At 39.1% G+C, this 16953-nt stretch overlaps 1 protein-coding gene across 2 annotated transcripts in view; it reads left to right on the top strand.

Moving 5' to 3' along the window:
• KCNK2 (potassium two pore domain channel subfamily K member 2) overlaps positions 1-16953 on the top strand; it is a 248124-nt gene that overhangs the window by 24688 nt on the left and 206483 nt on the right. The window contains exon 1 of one of the 2 annotated variants that reach the window (XM_070768585.1): positions 163-327. The exons of the other annotated variant lie outside the window; for it this stretch is intronic. Coding sequence (XP_070624686.1) covers positions 294-327 — 34 coding nt within the window. The 5' untranslated portion in view covers positions 163-293. Of the gene's footprint in view, positions 1-162; positions 328-16953 lie in introns of those variants that run through there. 2 annotated transcript variants of the gene reach the window in all.

The following is a 16953-nucleotide window of genomic DNA, read 5'->3' as shown; positions in this document are numbered from 1 at the left end:
ACTGTGATATAGTTCCTCCTTTCAATGAGGGAATTTCTTCCTGAACCAAACCGCAAAAACAGTGTTTGAGTAGCACACTTTCACTTGCATACAGCAGCGTTTGTTCACTTTTGAGTGTTTCTGGACAGGAAATCGATCTACAGGGTAACATTCACACACAAAAAGGAAACAGTATGGGACGATGTCTTGTTAGTACAAGTGACTCTGTTTGGGAAATTACGGACAAGAGACCCTGGAGGAAGAACGGCATTAAAGATCAAAAGCATCATGACTCCTGATGAAAACATCCCCAAATGATGAACCCACGAGCAAAAAGGAACTTCTGCTGTAAGTATTTTTGTGATCATCAAGTATCTAAATATTTTCAAAATTTCTAGAGTATGCGGAGTTAGATTTCCAAGCAAGTACTTGATGTAAGGAGTCTTCATTATAGTCAAGTCTATAATTAAACTCATTGGGTGATTCCAACAGAGGATTAGTTACTGGAATTTTTTCCATGACCTTGCAACTCAAATAAATTGCAAGTTGACATGGGCATGTTTTATACAATAGGCATGTAATATCAGGCTTTCAATGTGTGATGTATTACTCTGGCAATGTAAAACTGATCAATATTTGTATCTATAAATCCCCTGACATTTGGATTCCGGTTATTTAAATGATATTTACTTTGGTTTCATGTTATGTTTAATCCTGCAATTGTGTTTTTTCATAAATAGTTTGACACATTATTTGTAATTTGCTTAGAGAAAATATTAGTACTTTCCTTAGTGAATCTTATTTATATACAGCAGGGGGAAGAGGTGTGTCAGAATTTTGAAAATGGGGAAGAAGAGGTATGATAGTTTTAAACTTGAGAACTAAGGCATTTAAAAATATTTACATTTCCATAATATATTGGTAAGTAATTCTGAAAATCATTTAGATTTCTCTGTATAAGACTTCTAACTCCATATGAATATTGTTATGGTCTTGGAATCAAGACCATCAATAGCATAATTATTAAATAGAGTTAAGTCCATATTTAGTGCCTGGCACAGAGAACATACTTGCTAGTTGTTGCATGTTGAGTATAGGCTGATGTTGGGTAATAGAACAAGTATCCTGATTGTACAATAGTCATTTCATATCGAGATTTCACTTTATGAACTTACCCATGAATGTGTGATTAAATTGCATAACAAAGAACTGTAGAATAATGGTGTTACATTGTTTTGCTGTTTTCAAAAAGGAATTGCTTTAAAAATCAAATTTTGAATGGATTTCTCTTCCTGGTTGTTTGTGTAACATTGTTTATCTGAAGGGGTATCATAATGCTTCTGGAGCAATTCAGTATATAAAATATCAGTTTAGTTCCAATTAGTTTGTGATTTCCAGGAGCTAGTCTGTGGCATTGAGACTTGGAATTAGCAATTTTGGAGCCCCCTCTGCTGAGGATTAATGGGTAGGTCAGGACAATGGCCAAATCCTCAAATGGGGAGATGTGTAAGGGACATGAAAATAAACTGAGAGGTGAGTAGATGAAGAGATTCTTGGAGTCAAGCCAAGTGTTTCTGGAATGAAAGAAGAGAAGCAGAAAATATGGAGAAAGCCATAGAGTGGGAGAGAGCTGGAGAGGTAATGGAAACTCATTATAGATGCCATCTCTGTCTCATAAAATGCCAGATAACACTGTTCTAGGACCTCAATTTTTTCCTAGGTCACTTGCTATACTTATCAAACTAAACACATGTCCTTCTACTATCACAAGTAGGAAATAAGAATGCTATAGGCATGATTTTGTTATGTCTTATTAGAAGTGATGGGAATCTTTGAGTAGGAGATGATGGAAGCTGTAACTAAGCAACAACTGTCATCAAGGTAAAAGATTTTTGAATAATCATATATAACATTTTAGATAAGCTTATATTATCCCAATAACTGTTCGGTTTAGTCTCCTACTTTCTATGTATTTTATAAGTAATTTATCCAGGCATATCTATCAGAATGTAACTATAATTAGAACAAGATATTCTATAGGAATCATTTAGAAGTTCTTTTAAGAATTAAAAGGTTGGCTGATAGGCTGATATTGTCTGCATGAGCACTTTTTCACATTAAATTCATCCTGATTTATTAGGCAGGATTCTGAGACCTCAGTCAAGAAATGATACAACATTGGAGGAGTCTTAAGCCTTCATTTTTTAAGGAACAGAAAGGGATCTGATTCTAATCTGAAAGTCAGTGTATGGTAGACTGATTTTGAGGATTATCTTCAAAAGGAAAATGTAGGTTTAGTATGTGTCCTTCCCCCCGCCCCTGCCAGTACTGATCAGAATATAGTTATTGATAACAAATAATAATTTGAATTTTTATGGCATAGTATAATCTTTCCTAGTTAGTTGTTTGACACCAGAAATATCTATTGCCGAACAGTTTAAGATTTGGTGTATTAGGAGGAATAAACTCCTTGCCACTCCTACTGCTGGTAGATGAGGAGGTTTAACGTGGAGGGAAAAGAAAACATTTTGAATCAGACAAATGTGCACCGGAATTCCAAATTTCTCATTTATAAACTGTGTGACCTTGAGCAAATTACAGAAACTCTAAATGTCTGGTTTCCCATACAGAAAATGGGGTTAATAACTATTCCCTTTTAGATTTATTGTAAAGATTAAGTGAGATAATTTATGTCAACTGCTTGGCCTGGTAAGATGGTTAAACTACATGAGCTTTGGAAACCTTTCTAGTTTTCTCATTCTAGTAATTCTAGGCATTTGCCGGTGTGATGCAAAGTCGCTTCGGTCAAGTTCCGACTCTGTGCAATCCTATGACCTGCAGTCTTCCAGGTTCCTCTGGTCTGTAGGATTCTCCAGGCAAGAATACTGGAGTGGATTGCCATGTGCTCCTCCAGGGGATCTTCCCCATCCAGGGATGGAACCAGTCTCTCTTACATCTGCATTGGCAGGCAGGATCTTTACCACTAGCACTACCTGGGACGCCTTCTGCTCTGCTAAGTCACTTCAGTCGTGTTCAATTCTGTGCGACCTCATAGACAGCAGCCCACCAGGCTCCCCCGTCCCTGGGATTCTCCAGGCAAGAACGCTGGAGTGGGTTGCCATTTCCTTCTCCAATGCATGAAAGTGAAAAGTGAAAATGAAGTCGCTCAGTCGTGTCCAACTCTTAGTGACCGCATGGACCGCAGCCTACTGGGCTCCTCCATCCATAGGACACCTTAGATTTTTAAAATAACCTAAATTCCTTGCTTGCGTTAAAATGCTATTTGAAGATGCAACTCAGTAGAAATATCTATTCTCCACCTAGTGGGCTCCTCATAAAAAAAAATTGTAAAGCAAATCTATTACAAGTGTAGTAAGAGAATAAGGCAATCGGAATGTATGATTTGAAAGTAAAAAAGGGTTTTTGTGATTTTTTTGATGTGTTCAGTTCAGTTCAGTTCAGTCGCGCAGTTGTGTCTGACTCTTTGCAACCCCATGAACTGCAGCACGCCAGACTTTCCTGTCCATCACCAACTCCCAGAGTTTACTCAGAATTATGTCCATCGAACTGGTAATGCCATCCAACCATCTCATCCTCCTGTCATCCCCTTCTCATCCCGGCTTCAATCTTTCCCAGCATCAGGGTCTTTTCAAATGAGTCAGTTCTTTGCATCAGGTGGCCAAAGTATTAGAGTTTCTGCTTCAGCATCAGTCCTTCCAATGAATATTCAGGACTGATTTTGAGGTGTTAGGTGGTCTAAATTAATTTGAAAGACTGTTCTACAGTCTTCAATGACTAAGATACTGTAAACACCAGGTTGGCCTTGGCTAATGAATTTCCTCTTTCCTGTTTTTAACCACTTTAGGAAACCCACCATAGCCAACAAGGTCATTCTCAGGAGAAACGGTTTTGGAGAGTTTAAGGACATAAAATGTTCATCTTCAAAACTTTTCCTATGACATCTTCCTATGGTGTCTACAAAAGTCCAGGTTTTAAGGGGATGGTATATTTTGATGATATAATTTGTGTCCATTTGTTACTGGCATAAGTGCAAAGCACTTGGCAGAACCATCATTCTTATACTACTGCTTAAACTAGCTTAAGCAATGTTTACACAGATATGAAGTAACAATCTAGCTGATAGATTTATTATCTGGAAAGTTGCGAGTGTGTGTGGACATGTTCCGCTGTGTCTGACTGCAACGCCATGGACTGTAGCCCCCCATGCTCCTCTGTCCATGGGATTCTTCGGGCAAGATTACTGGGGTGGGTTGTCACTACCTACTTCTGAGGATCTTCCTGGCCCAGGGATCGAACCCGTGTCTCTTGAGTCTCCTGCATTGGCAGGTGGATTCTTAACCAGCTGTACCACCTGAGAAGCCCATATAGAGAGTTGCTATGTATTAAGGACAGTGCCATTAGTAGCTATTAAAAAAAATATTATCTTGCATCTGTCTAGTGCCATTTTCTTTTAAAAATGTTTCTACACATATAATTTCATTATTTTCTCATCTTTGAAGCAGAGAGGGTGCTATTTACATTATTTACTGCATAATATGAATAATAGGGCAGAGATTAGGCAGAATTCTCCAAGTTCAGTTCAGTTCAGTTCAGTCACTCAGTCACGTCCATCTCTTTGCGACCCCATGAATTGCAGCACGCCAGGCCTCCCTGTCCATCACCAACTCCTGGAGTTGACTTAGACTCACATCCATCGAGTCAGTGATGCCATCCAGCCATCTCATCCTCTGTCATCCCCTTCTCCTCCTGCCCCCAAATCCCTCCCAGCATCAGAGTCTTTTCCAATGAGTCAACTCTTTGCATGAGGTGGCCAAAGTACTGGAGTTTCAGCTTTAGCATCAGTCCTTCCAAAGAAATCCCAGGGCTGATCTCCTTTAGAATGGACTGGTTGGATCTTCTTGCAGTCCAAGGGACTCTCAAGAGTCTTCTCCAACACCACAGTTCAAAAGCATCAATTCTTTGGTGCTCAGCTTTCTTCACAGTCCAATCTCACATCTGTACATGACCACTGGAAAAACCATAGCCTTGAGTAGATGGACCTTTGTGGGCAAAGTAATGTCTCTGCTTTTGAATATGCTATCTAGGTTGGTCATAACTTTCCTTCCAAGGAGTAAGCATCTTTTAATTTCATGGCTGCAATCACCATCTGCAGTGATTTTGGAGCCCCCAAAAATAAAGTCTGACACTGTTTCCACTGTTTCCCCATCTATTTCCCATGAAGTGATGGGACCAGATGCCATGATCTTCGTTTTCTGAATGTTGAGCTTTAAGCCAACTTTTTCACTCTCCTCTTTCACTTTCATCAAGAGGTTTTTTAGTTTCTCTTCACTTTCTGCTATAAGGGTGGTGTCATCTGCATATCTGAGGTTACTGATATTTCTCCTGGCAATCTTGATTCCAGCTTGTGCTTCTTCCAGCCCAGCGTTTCTCATGATGTACTCTGCATAGAAGTTAAATAAGCAGGGTGACAATATACAGCCTTGACGTACTCCTTTTCCTATTTGGAACCAGTCTGTTGTTCCATGTCCAGTTCTAACTGTTGCTTCCTGACCTGCATATATGTTTCTCAAGAGGCAGGTCAGGTGGTCTGGTATTCCCATCTCTTTCAGAATGTTCCCCAGTTTATTGTGATCCACACGGTCAAAGGCTTTGGCATAGTCAATAAAGCAGAAATAGATGTTTTTCTGGAACTCTCTTGCTTTTTTGATGATCCAGCGGATGTTGGCAATTTGATCTCTGGTTCCTCTGCCTTTTCTAAAACCAACTTGAACATCTGGAAGTTCATGGTTCACGTACTGCTGAACCCTGGCTTGGAGAATTTTGAGCATTACTTTACTAGCGTTTGAGATGAGTGCAGTTGTGCAGTAGTTTGAGCATTCTTTGGCATTGCCTTTCTTTGAGACTGGAATGGAAACTGACCTTTTCCAGTCCTGTGGCCACTGCTGAGTTTTCCAAATTTGCTGGAATATTGAGTGCAGCACTTTCAGAGCATCATCTTTCAGGATTTGAAATAGCTCAACTGGAATTCCATCACCTCCACTAGCTTTGTTCGTAGTGATGCTTTCTAAGGCCCGCTTGACTTCACATTCCAGGATGTCTGGCTCTAGATCACACCATCGTGATTATCTGGATCATGAAGATCTTTTTTGTGCAGTTCTTTTGTGTATTCTTGCCACCTCTTCTTAATATCTTCTGCTTCTGCTAGGTCCATACCATTTCTGTCCTTTATCGAGCTCATCTTTGCATGAAATGTCCCTTTGATATCTCTAATTTTCTTGAAGAGATCTCTAGTCTTTCCCATTCTGTTGTTTTCCTCTATTTCTTTGCATTGATCGCTGAGGAAGGCTTTCTTATCTCTTCTTGCTATTCTTTGGAACTCTGCATTCAGATGCTTATATCTTTCCTTTTCTCCTTTGCTTTTCTCTTCTCTTCTTTTCGCAGCTATTTGTAAGGCCTCCCCAGACAGCCATTTTGTTTTTTTTCATTTCTTTTCCATGGGGATGGTCTTGATCCCTGTCTCCTGTACAATGTCATGAACTTCCAATCCATAGTTTATCAGGCACTCTATCTATCAGACCTAGTCCCTTAAATCTATTTCTCACTTCCACTGTATAATCATAAGGGATTTGAATTAGGTCGTACCTGAATAGTCTAGTGGTTTTCCACACTTTTTTCAATTTAAGTCTGAATTTGGCAATAAGGAGTTCATGAATTGTCTAAGGAGGAGATTAAATATGAAATAAGATTTTTCACCTAGTATAATTTATCTAATGGTTTTATGACTATCTCTGATTTTTATCTAGAAGTATATTTGATGGTTTTATGACTATCTCTGATTTTTATCTAGAAGTATGAGACTCATTTGCTTATCTCATACCTTAAAAGGACCCTTAAACTTGAGCAGTAATTAAAATTTACCTTGTTTTGTGCCTTCTATGAAGACCCAACCAATCAGGCCCACAAAAAGAGATCCTACAACTAGGTTCAACCCTAGTTAGGCATGCAGAAAACCTGTGTTGATGGAATTCTCTGTATCCTCTACTATCAGTATATCCTAGACACTTCTAGAGAGTAAAGTGGCTGAGACATGCTCTTTGTTTTACAAAGGAGTCAAGGCCACAGTCGACACTCTTGGCCATCTTCCTTATCTAAAATGACATGGATCTGGACAATTTATATATCTTATAGTTTTCCATTTATATGCTATATAAACAAAAAAGCATATATACAAAGGTTCAAAGGTTGATAAACTACATCCTATAGGCATAGATACAGAGATTCAGGGTATGGTTATATCTGTTGATTTGTGTCTAATAACCAGAAGTCTTTCTTGGTGTGACTGAAGATTTTAGCCAGCAAGAACCACAATTTACAGATGCATGAGAAAACCAGAAAACTATAGAGCAGCAAGGTCCATATATCTTACACAAGTTATCCACTAGGTGATTTTGAAATGAAATGCATTGATTTTTTCTTAGCAGCAACCCTTTTTGTACAATATTGTGTTAGCTCAGTTCTTAATTTTCTTTTCATTTAAAAGCTTATTGCCACATGTTCTGTATAATACTTCTGGTTGATGACATTTTATGAAAAATGTTGCCTTGAAGAGGAAACTTTGGAACTGAGGGCTTAGGCACATTTTGAATTGAATAGATTAAAACTTCGAGAAAACCTTGATCTGCAAGAAAATGGCTCAGAGAGCAGTATCCTTCTTACTCCTTTCTCCTGTGAGGAAAACGGCCTCTGAGATTAAACTCGGTGCAGCAGGGTAATGGAGGTGCAATTACAGGTCGTTAAATAGCATGATGCCAGAGTGTTCTGTTTCCATTATACTGTTTTTGTTCTTTTGAAACCCAAGGTGACAGGTCAAGCTGAATTGAACAGTCATGTATAAAAGCAGACAGTAAACTTTTCACACTTTTAAGAGTTCTGAGTAGTGCAATCCTGGGAAAGTTCTTGCTTCTCTTTCTTTATGCTTTGAAGTTTTGTTTTGTTTTGTTTTTGAGAATGGTACAAGATTCTTTAGGTCTTCCCTGGTAGCTCAGATGGTAAAGAATCTGCTTGCAATTCAAGAGATCCAGATTCAATCCCTGGGTCAGGAAAATCCCCTGGAGAAGGGAATGGCTACTCACTCCGGTATTCTTGCCTAGAGAATCCCATGGACAGAGGAGCCTGGTTGGCTACAGTTCATGGGGTCGCAGAGTGAGACATGATTGAGCAACTTACATTTCACGTCACAGGATTCTCACCTGTACATTGAAGATAGTCTGCTCACAAAAAAAAACAGATTTTTATGTTGTTTATATGTCTTAGACTACTAAACAATGTATGTAATAGAAAGTTAATATTTCTGTGCATATATCTGTGAGTTTTAACAAATGTGTTGAGTCTTGTAACCATTACCACAATCAAGATAAAGAATAGTTCCTTCATCGCCAAAATATTCCCTCATGCTGCCAGTTTGCAGTAAAAACCTCCCCATCCCCAACTCCTGGGAACGCTTATCTGTTTTAGTCTCTATAGTTTTGCCTTTTCCAGAAAGTCGTACAAGTGAAATAATACAGTTTGCAACCTTTTGAGTCTGGTGTCTTTCACTTAGCAGAATGCAATCGTGATTCATCTGTGTCTCTCAATGGTTGTTTCTTCTTACTGCCTAGCAGTATTTTATTGTACCAGAGTTTGTTGGTTTATTCACCAGTGTAGAACACTCAGACTATTTCTAGGTTTTAGGGATTATAAACAATGCTGCTGTAAACATGATGCGCTGTCAACGCAGGGCTTTGTGTGAATGTGTTTTAGTTTTTCCAGGATAAATGAATTCCTAGGAATGAGGTTGCAGCTAATATGGTCAATGTGCATTTAAGTTTATAAGAAACTGCCAAATTGTTTTCCAAACCGACTTTACCAATTTGCATTCCCACCAAGATGTAAGAGTTCTGGTTTCTCTGCCTCCTTGTCAGCACTTGGCATCATTGGTCAGTTTTATTGTCTGTTTCGTTCTTTTTACTTCTTATCCTTTCTAAGAAGTGCATAATGGCATCTCATTATGGCTTTAAGATGGTGAGCATTTTTTCATGTGCTGATTTGTGGTCTGAATATCTTTTTTGGTGAAATGTCTGTTCAAAACTCTTGTCCATTTTTTTATTAGATATTTGTTCTCTGGTGATGAAAGTAAAATCCAATGATGCAAAGAACAGTATAGTATAGGAACCTGGAATGCAGGGCCATGAATCAAAGAAAATTGGATGTGGTAAAGCAGAAAATGGTAAGAATAAACATCAACATCCTAGGAATCAGTGAACTAAAATAGATGGGAATGGGTGAACTGAATTCAGATGACCATTATATCTACTACGGTGGACAAGAATCACACAGGAGAAATGGAGTAGCCCTCATAATCAACAAAAGAGTCCAAAATACAGTACTTGGGTGCAACCTCAAAAATGACACAATGATCTCGGTTCATTTCCAAGGCAAGCCATTCAACATCACAGTATGCTGAATCCAAGTCTATGCCTTTACCACCCATGCCGAAGAAGCTGAAATTGATCAGTTCTATGAAGATCTAGAAGACTTCCTAGAACTAACACCTAAAAAAAGATTTTCTATTCATCGTCAGGGACTGGAATGCAAAAGTAGGAAGTCCTGATATACCTGGAGTAACAGGCAAGTTTGACCTTGGAGAACAAAATGAAGCAGGGCGAAGGTTAACTGAATTCTGCCAAGAGAATGCACTAGTCATAGCAAATACCATTTCTCAACAACACAAGAGACAACTTTACATATGGACATCACCAAGTGGTCAATACCGAAATCGAACTGATTACATTCTTTGTAGCCAAAGATGGAGAGGCTGTATGCAGTCAGCAAAAACAAGACCTGGAGATGACTGTGACTCAGATCATCAGCTTTTCATAGCAAAATTCAGGCTTAAACTAAAGAAAATCAGGAAAAACAATATGCCAGCCAGGTATGATTTAAATCAAATCCCGTATGAATTCACAGTAGAGATAACAAACAGATTCAAGGGACGAGATCTAGTTAACAGTGTGCCTGAAGAACTGTAGACAGAGGTCCATAACATTGTACAGGAGGTGGAAAAAAAAGAAAAATAAAAGCAAGAAAGCAAAGTGGTTATCTGAGGAGGCTTTACAAATAGCAGACTAAAGAAGAGAAGCAAAAAGCAAAAGAGAGAAGAAAGGTACATCCGATTAAATTCAGAGTTCCAAAAAATAGCTAGAAAAGACAAGAAGGTCTTCTTCAATGAACAATGTTTAATAATAGAAGGAAACAACAAAAGGGGAACGACTAGAGATCTCATCAGGAAAATTGGAAACATCAAGGGAGCATTCCACCCAAAGATGGGCACAATAAGGGATAAAAATGGTAGAGACCTAGTAGACACTGCAGAGATCAAGAAGAGATGGTAAGAATACATGGAAGAACTGTATTAAAAAGATCTTAGTGAACTGGATTACTACGATGGTGTGGTTAGTTACCCAGATCCAGACATTCTGGAGTGCGAAGTCAAGTTGGACTTAAGAAGCACTGCTGTTAATAAAGCTAGTGGATGCAATGAAATTCCAGCAGAACTTTTCACATCTCTAGCGGATGATGCCATCAAGGTTTTGCATTCATTATGTCAGCAAATCTGGAAGACACAGCAGTGGCCACAGGTCTGGAAAAGGTCAATCCTCATGCCAATTCCCAAGAAGGGTAGTATCAAAGAATGTGCTAACCATTGGACAGTTGTACTCATCTCCTGTGCTAGTAAGGTCATGCTTAAAATCTTGTGTGCTAGGCTTCAGCATTATGTGAACCAAGAACTTCCACTTGTCCAAACTGGGTTTAGAAAAGGAAGAGGAACTAGAGATCAAATTGCCAACATTCGTTGGATTATAGAGAAAGCAAAGGAATTTCAGAAAAACGTCTCTCAGTTTCATCGACTACATCTAACCCTAAATATTCACTGGAAGGACTGATGCTGAACCTGAAGCTCCAGTATTTTGGTCATCAAATATGAACAGATGACTCACTGGAAAAGTCCCTGATGCTGGGAAAGATTGAGGGCAGAAAGAGAAGAGGGCATCAGAGGATGAGAAGGTTGGATGGCATCACTGATGCAATGAATATGAATTTGGGCAAACTCTGGGAGGTGGTGAGGGATAGGGAGGACTGAAGTGCTGCAGTTCATAGGGTCACAGAGTCAGACACGACTGGGTGACTGAACAACAACATTTGTTTTCTTACTGTTACTTTGAGAGTTCTTTAAACTATGGGTATAAATCCTTTGCTGGATTCATGATTTGAAGATATTTTCTGTAGTTTATTTTTCACTTTCTTAACCATCTTTTATAGAGAAGATGATTTTAGTTATGATGCAATATAATCAATCTATTATTTTCTTATGGATCAAGCTGCTGGTGTTATTCATAAGAATTCTTCACAACCCAAACTCATGAACATTCTCTCCTGCATTTTATCAGAAGATTTATAATTTTATGAATTATAAATTATAGGTCCATGATCCATATATAAACTAATTATTTAAATAGAATATGAAGTGTGGGTTGAGGCATATAATTTTGCATATGAATTTCCAATTGTTTCGGGCTTCCCAGCTAGCACTAGTGGTAAAGAACCTGCCTGCCAATGCAGGAAATATAAAAGACATGAGCTTGATCCCTGGGTGGGAAAGATCCCCTGGAGGAGGGCATGGCAACCCATTCCACTATTCTTGCCTGAAGAATCCCATGGACAGAAAAGCCTGGTGGGTTATAGTCCATAAAATCACAAAGAGTCTGATACAACTGAAGTGACTCAGCACACACACATCCAACTGTTTCAGCACCATTTGTGGAAAGGACTTATCTTTTATCCACAGAATTGCTTTTGCACTTGTATTAAAATTCAATTGACTATATTTTTGTAGGTCTATTTCTGGGCTCTCCATTTTGCCCCGTTGATTTATGTGTGTAAACTTGCACTAAAGCCATACTGTCTTAAGTAGATTCTTTACTGTCTGAACCACCAGAGAACCCCTAAGTATCTGATATTATAAAATGAGCTCTTTTATCCTTATTCCACCATTATCAATAACTGATTATAGTATGCTGCTGCTCCTGCTAAGTTGCTTCAGTCATGTCCGACTCTGTGTGACCCCATAGACGGCAGCCCACCAGGCTCCCCGGTCCCTGGGATTCTCCAGGCAAGAACCCTGGAGTGGGTTGCCATTTCCTTCTCCAATGCATGAAAGTGAAAAGTGAAAGGGAAGTCGCTCAGTCGTGTCCGACCCTCAGCGACCCCATGGACTGCAGCCCACCAGGCTCCTCCGTCCATGGGATTTTCCAGGCAAGAGTACTGGAGTGGGGTGCCATTGCCTTCTCCCGATTATAGTATAGTTTTCTCCAATAAAACCTAGACTCCAAGCAATTTTGATAATAAAAAAGAAGCAAACACAAATATAGAGAATAAAGAAGAAACGAACACAGTGGGAAGAGAGAAACGGGGAGGAGCAATACAGGGGCAGGAGAGTAAGAGGTACCAACTGTTGGGTATAAAATAAACTACAAGGATATCCTGTACAGCACAGGAAGTGGCAAATATCTTATAGTAACTCTAAATGGAGTATAACTTTAAAAAATTCCTAATCACTATATTATATACCTATAACATATAATATAGCACATCAACTGTACTTTAATTTCAAGAAAAAGGAAAAAAATTAGGAGGCCCTTTTCTGTTTGATAGAGTAATATCATTTTACTTTTAAAATCTTTTGAACAGATAAAACTACCTACTGTACGATGTGTTTTTTACCTTTTCTGAAGCAAAAAACAGACTTGAAAAGATAGGTTGCAATTAGAGGTGTTGTGTTTCGTATTACGTTCACACAAAGGAAAAACACCTACCTCTATGTGAAAAGGGTGTATTTCTCCCATTAAGAAACAGCATGAGCTGTGCTCAAATATGTCCAGTACAATAGCGTCTGGCTTCCCTGGTGGCTCAGTGGTAAAAAATCTGCCTGAAATGCAGGAGACACAAGTTTGATCCCTGGGTTGAAAAGATAAACCCAGGAAATGGCAACCCACTGCAGTACTCTTGCCTGGCAAATCCCATAGACAGAGGAGTCTGGCAGGTTACGGTCTATGGGGTCACAAGAGCTGGACAAGACACAGTGACCAAACAGCAACAGTGATAACGTCTGTTGTAAGCGGCTCATGTTGTTAGTTGCCGTATCTGTTCTCATTGGGCAGTGCTGATGCAATCATTTTTTTTTATTTGGCTGCACATCTTGGCAAGTTGGATCTTAGTTCCCTGATCAGGTATCACACCCGCTCCCCCTGAACTGGAATCATGGAGACTCAGTTACTGGACTGCCAGGGAAGTCCCCTGATGCATTAATGTTTGTTAAATATTAAAAACTCACTCCATTCATGAATATTAACATAATATTTAAAAATTTCCTTTGGAACATAGTTCATTTAATCATCTTCTATATGGTTGGAATTAGAGATTGAGGATAGGCAACATTCAGACACACCACCTACAATCCTTTTAGGGGGCAAGGAAGGAAGACTGTGAGAGAGACTTATTTTTTTATCTTTATTTTATTTTATTTTAATTACTTTACAATATTGTAGTGGTTTTGGCCATACATTGATAGGAATCAGCCAGGGGTGTACACGTGTCCCCCATCCTGGACCCCTCTCCCACCTCTCTCCCCACCCCATCCCTCAGGGTCATCCCAGTGCACCAGCCCTGAGCACCCTGTCTCATGCATCGAACCTGGACCGGCGATCCATTTCACATATGATAATATACATGTTTCAATGCTTTTCAGAGAGACTTATTTTAAAGATGTTTAAGGTCATCTCTTTTTGCATTGTCAGTTTTTCAGAACCCTTGGGTATGTTCCTTGGAGAATACTCCAGCTGGTCTGCCTCTGCTATGCTTTTCTCCCTTTCTTTGATTTGATATTATTGTTTTGCTTTTTAAAAAGAAAAAAAAAATGTTAAGAGGATTTAGTTCGGGATTCATCACAGATCACTTGGTCAAAGTTCGTAGTATTAACTGTCTTTCCTCCCTTATTGAATGAGTGTGCATCCTTCATCGTTTGTGGCAATCCTTTGGTATCTCATTAGCTGTCCTTCAGCAGTGTGATGCTTTGGGTATTTTCAGTGGGGCATTCTTTGAGGATAGTTTTGTGCTGTGAACCCCATTAATACTGTTTGGGACCAATTTACTGGATAAGTGTATCAAGCTTGGAAATATTATTAATAGTCAAAGATAAAGTCTGATTATAAAGACTTTTAGACTACCTTTCTTGAATGTCTACCTTTCTTGAGTGACAGCAACTATTTTCTTGTGGGGCTTGTATACCATCTCAGAAGCCAACTTCAAAAGAGGGATTCCAAGAATATTTTCAGCATCAATACTTTAGATGTCAATGGTTTTCCAGTGTGATTGTTTCAAGATGCTAATCATTTGAATGTGGGAATTCTAGAAAGTTTCCTTTATACTTTATTCTTTGTTCCCATCATATGGGTGCATGAGTGCTAATTCACTTCAGTCGTGTCAGACTCTTTGTGACGCTATGGACTGTAGCCTGCCAGGCTCCTCTGCCCATAGGAGTTCTCCAGGCATGAATCCTGGAGTGGGTTGCCATGTCCTTCTCCAGGGGATCTTCCCAAACCAGGGATCAAGCTCCTGTCTCTTATGTCTCCTGGATTAGCAGTGGGGTTCTTTACCCCTAGTGCTGTCTGCGAAGCCCTCCGATCACATACACTCAGACAAATAATTAGGATTTAAAAACCTTTAACTAAAATGTCATACATAGGTTATCACCTCTTAATTTCATTTATAAGACTCCTGGTCTGCCTAACTCTAATAATCAAATCCATTTAGATAGTGAAGAGAAGATTTAATCATTTCAACAGCTTCAAATGATCCAATTTTTAAAAAATCACAGAATGTATGTTTTCATTAATAGATGATAGCTGGATATTGGATATTAAGAACATTTTTTAAACTTTATGGTAATTGTCATCTATGTTTGGACAGTGAGAAAATTATGCTTGAGGTAGTCATGTGAAGCGCTAATGATTTTCAACCTATAAATTTGAATGTTTAAGAAATACGATTTGATTTTCCTTTAAAGAGAACTTAACTTTTAGTTTACATTCCCTGTTTTACTTGAGAGAAATTTAATCTTGGGTTAATTTGGAGTTTCTCCCATTGTTTCAGGGTCTTTTCAGTCAATTCAGGATCTTCTCAAATCCTGGATTTGGCCGATTTCAGCGGTCTAAGTCCTTGGCATGGGTATTTTGTCATCTGTCTTGGTAGCACTGGCAAGATTGTGCCATATCTGGTTATTGAGTCCTCAAAAGTTGTATCTTCCTTGTCCTAAACATCAGCATTCATCAAGTCTGTTTTGGCAATTTCTCAGCCCCTCTCAGGAGACACGGGAAATGTGTGGCCGTTCCCTTGTGCCACTCTGGGTCCACAGGGGCTCTCTGATGCCATGCCCATCCTTTTTTGGCTGGAAACCTTAATACCAGCCTTGGCTACTCAAATGCTACCCTGCCAAGCATGGCATAATGTATTTTAAGGAAATGTGCTGCTTACTGATATCTGCGAGGTGAGTTTCAGGTCACAGGCTCCTGTGGGATTCCCCAAACCCATCTAAGGAGTTGTATTCTCCCCGTGGCTGACTTGGTCTGGTGTCGGGGGAGGGTACAGGGCCCCTTCCCAAGGATTCAAGAGCATCTAATCTCACTTCCTCTCTCTGCTATTTGTCTCCTCTTCCCAGCCCAGATTATCTTCACATTTTCTGAAATAGAAAAAAATAAATAAATAAATAAACCTTGAATTTCATACATCATGATTTTCCCACCTTTAATGTTTTTTTTTTTTTAACATTTTATTTTGTATTGGAGTATAGTCAATTAACAAGCAAAGTTGTGATAGTTTCAGGTCCATCTACCTTTAATGTTTATATAAAGACTTTGGTTTCTGAAATGCAGAAGTAGTGCTTTACTTTGTTCTTTCCTTCCTAGAGGCTGTAAATCTAGAATTGATTTAATCAATGGGAGTAAAATCACATGAGTAAAAAGAAATGACTAGGAATGAAGAGAGACCATCCAGTTATATAATATCCTAGGAAGAGTATGGTTGTGTATGCATGGCGTTCCTCAGCTTACAGAGTTTTAAACTGAAGGAAGTGACCCTAAAATGCAAGGCTTCCACTTTAATGGAGCTATTGCTACTGTGAAAGAGCTGTGGAAATCCCTTTCAACTGACCGATGTTAGCTTTTAGAAACTTTCTCTGAGGCTTCGTTTGCTTTTTGTAGTTGCATTTCTTCCTCCCCTCCCCCAACCCCCGGTACAGTTAAATTAGGAAAGAAATCTCTTCTTGGAAATACACAGGCCCTTTGGGCTCTAGCCAACTCTATTACAAAGACATCTTTCTGTGTACCTCTATTTAACAAAGAGAATTCCTGCTGTATTATCCAGCTGTGCATAACTGAACATGTCAGTTCAGTGACTCTCTAATGAATTCCTTTTAGTGTCTGCCCTCTGGCCGTAAGTATGTCACTTCGGTGTTATTTTATGGTTTGAATTGGTTACATGGAAGCATTTTGAGAATGGAAAGACATGACAGTATTTTACTTTAAATAACTCCACAACAATCATAGTCAATAGTTGAGTGCCCTGGTTAGTGAACCTGGGCGTGTTGCAAGCAGAGTTAGCATCTAAGGACATGTATCACAGCTAAAGTCCACCCATCAGCAGGTGCCTTTTAGTGAGCACCAAATTCCTAAATTGGTTTTGACCCTGGTGTTGACTAATGATGGGAGGGGTGCAAAACAATTATACATCTATAGCATATAATTTTTAGTTTACAAGACACTCTTTCCCAGGTGAGAAAATTTGGATGAGAGACGCTCAAAG

Source organism: Bos indicus, chromosome 16 (genome assembly GCF_029378745.1).
Source record: "Bos indicus isolate NIAB-ARS_2022 breed Sahiwal x Tharparkar chromosome 16, NIAB-ARS_B.indTharparkar_mat_pri_1.0, whole genome shotgun sequence".
NCBI classification, from domain to species: Eukaryota; Metazoa; Chordata; class Mammalia; order Artiodactyla; family Bovidae; genus Bos; species Bos indicus.
Note: the sequence above shows the minus strand (reverse complement) of the source record. Positions and strands in the feature narration are given on the sequence as shown.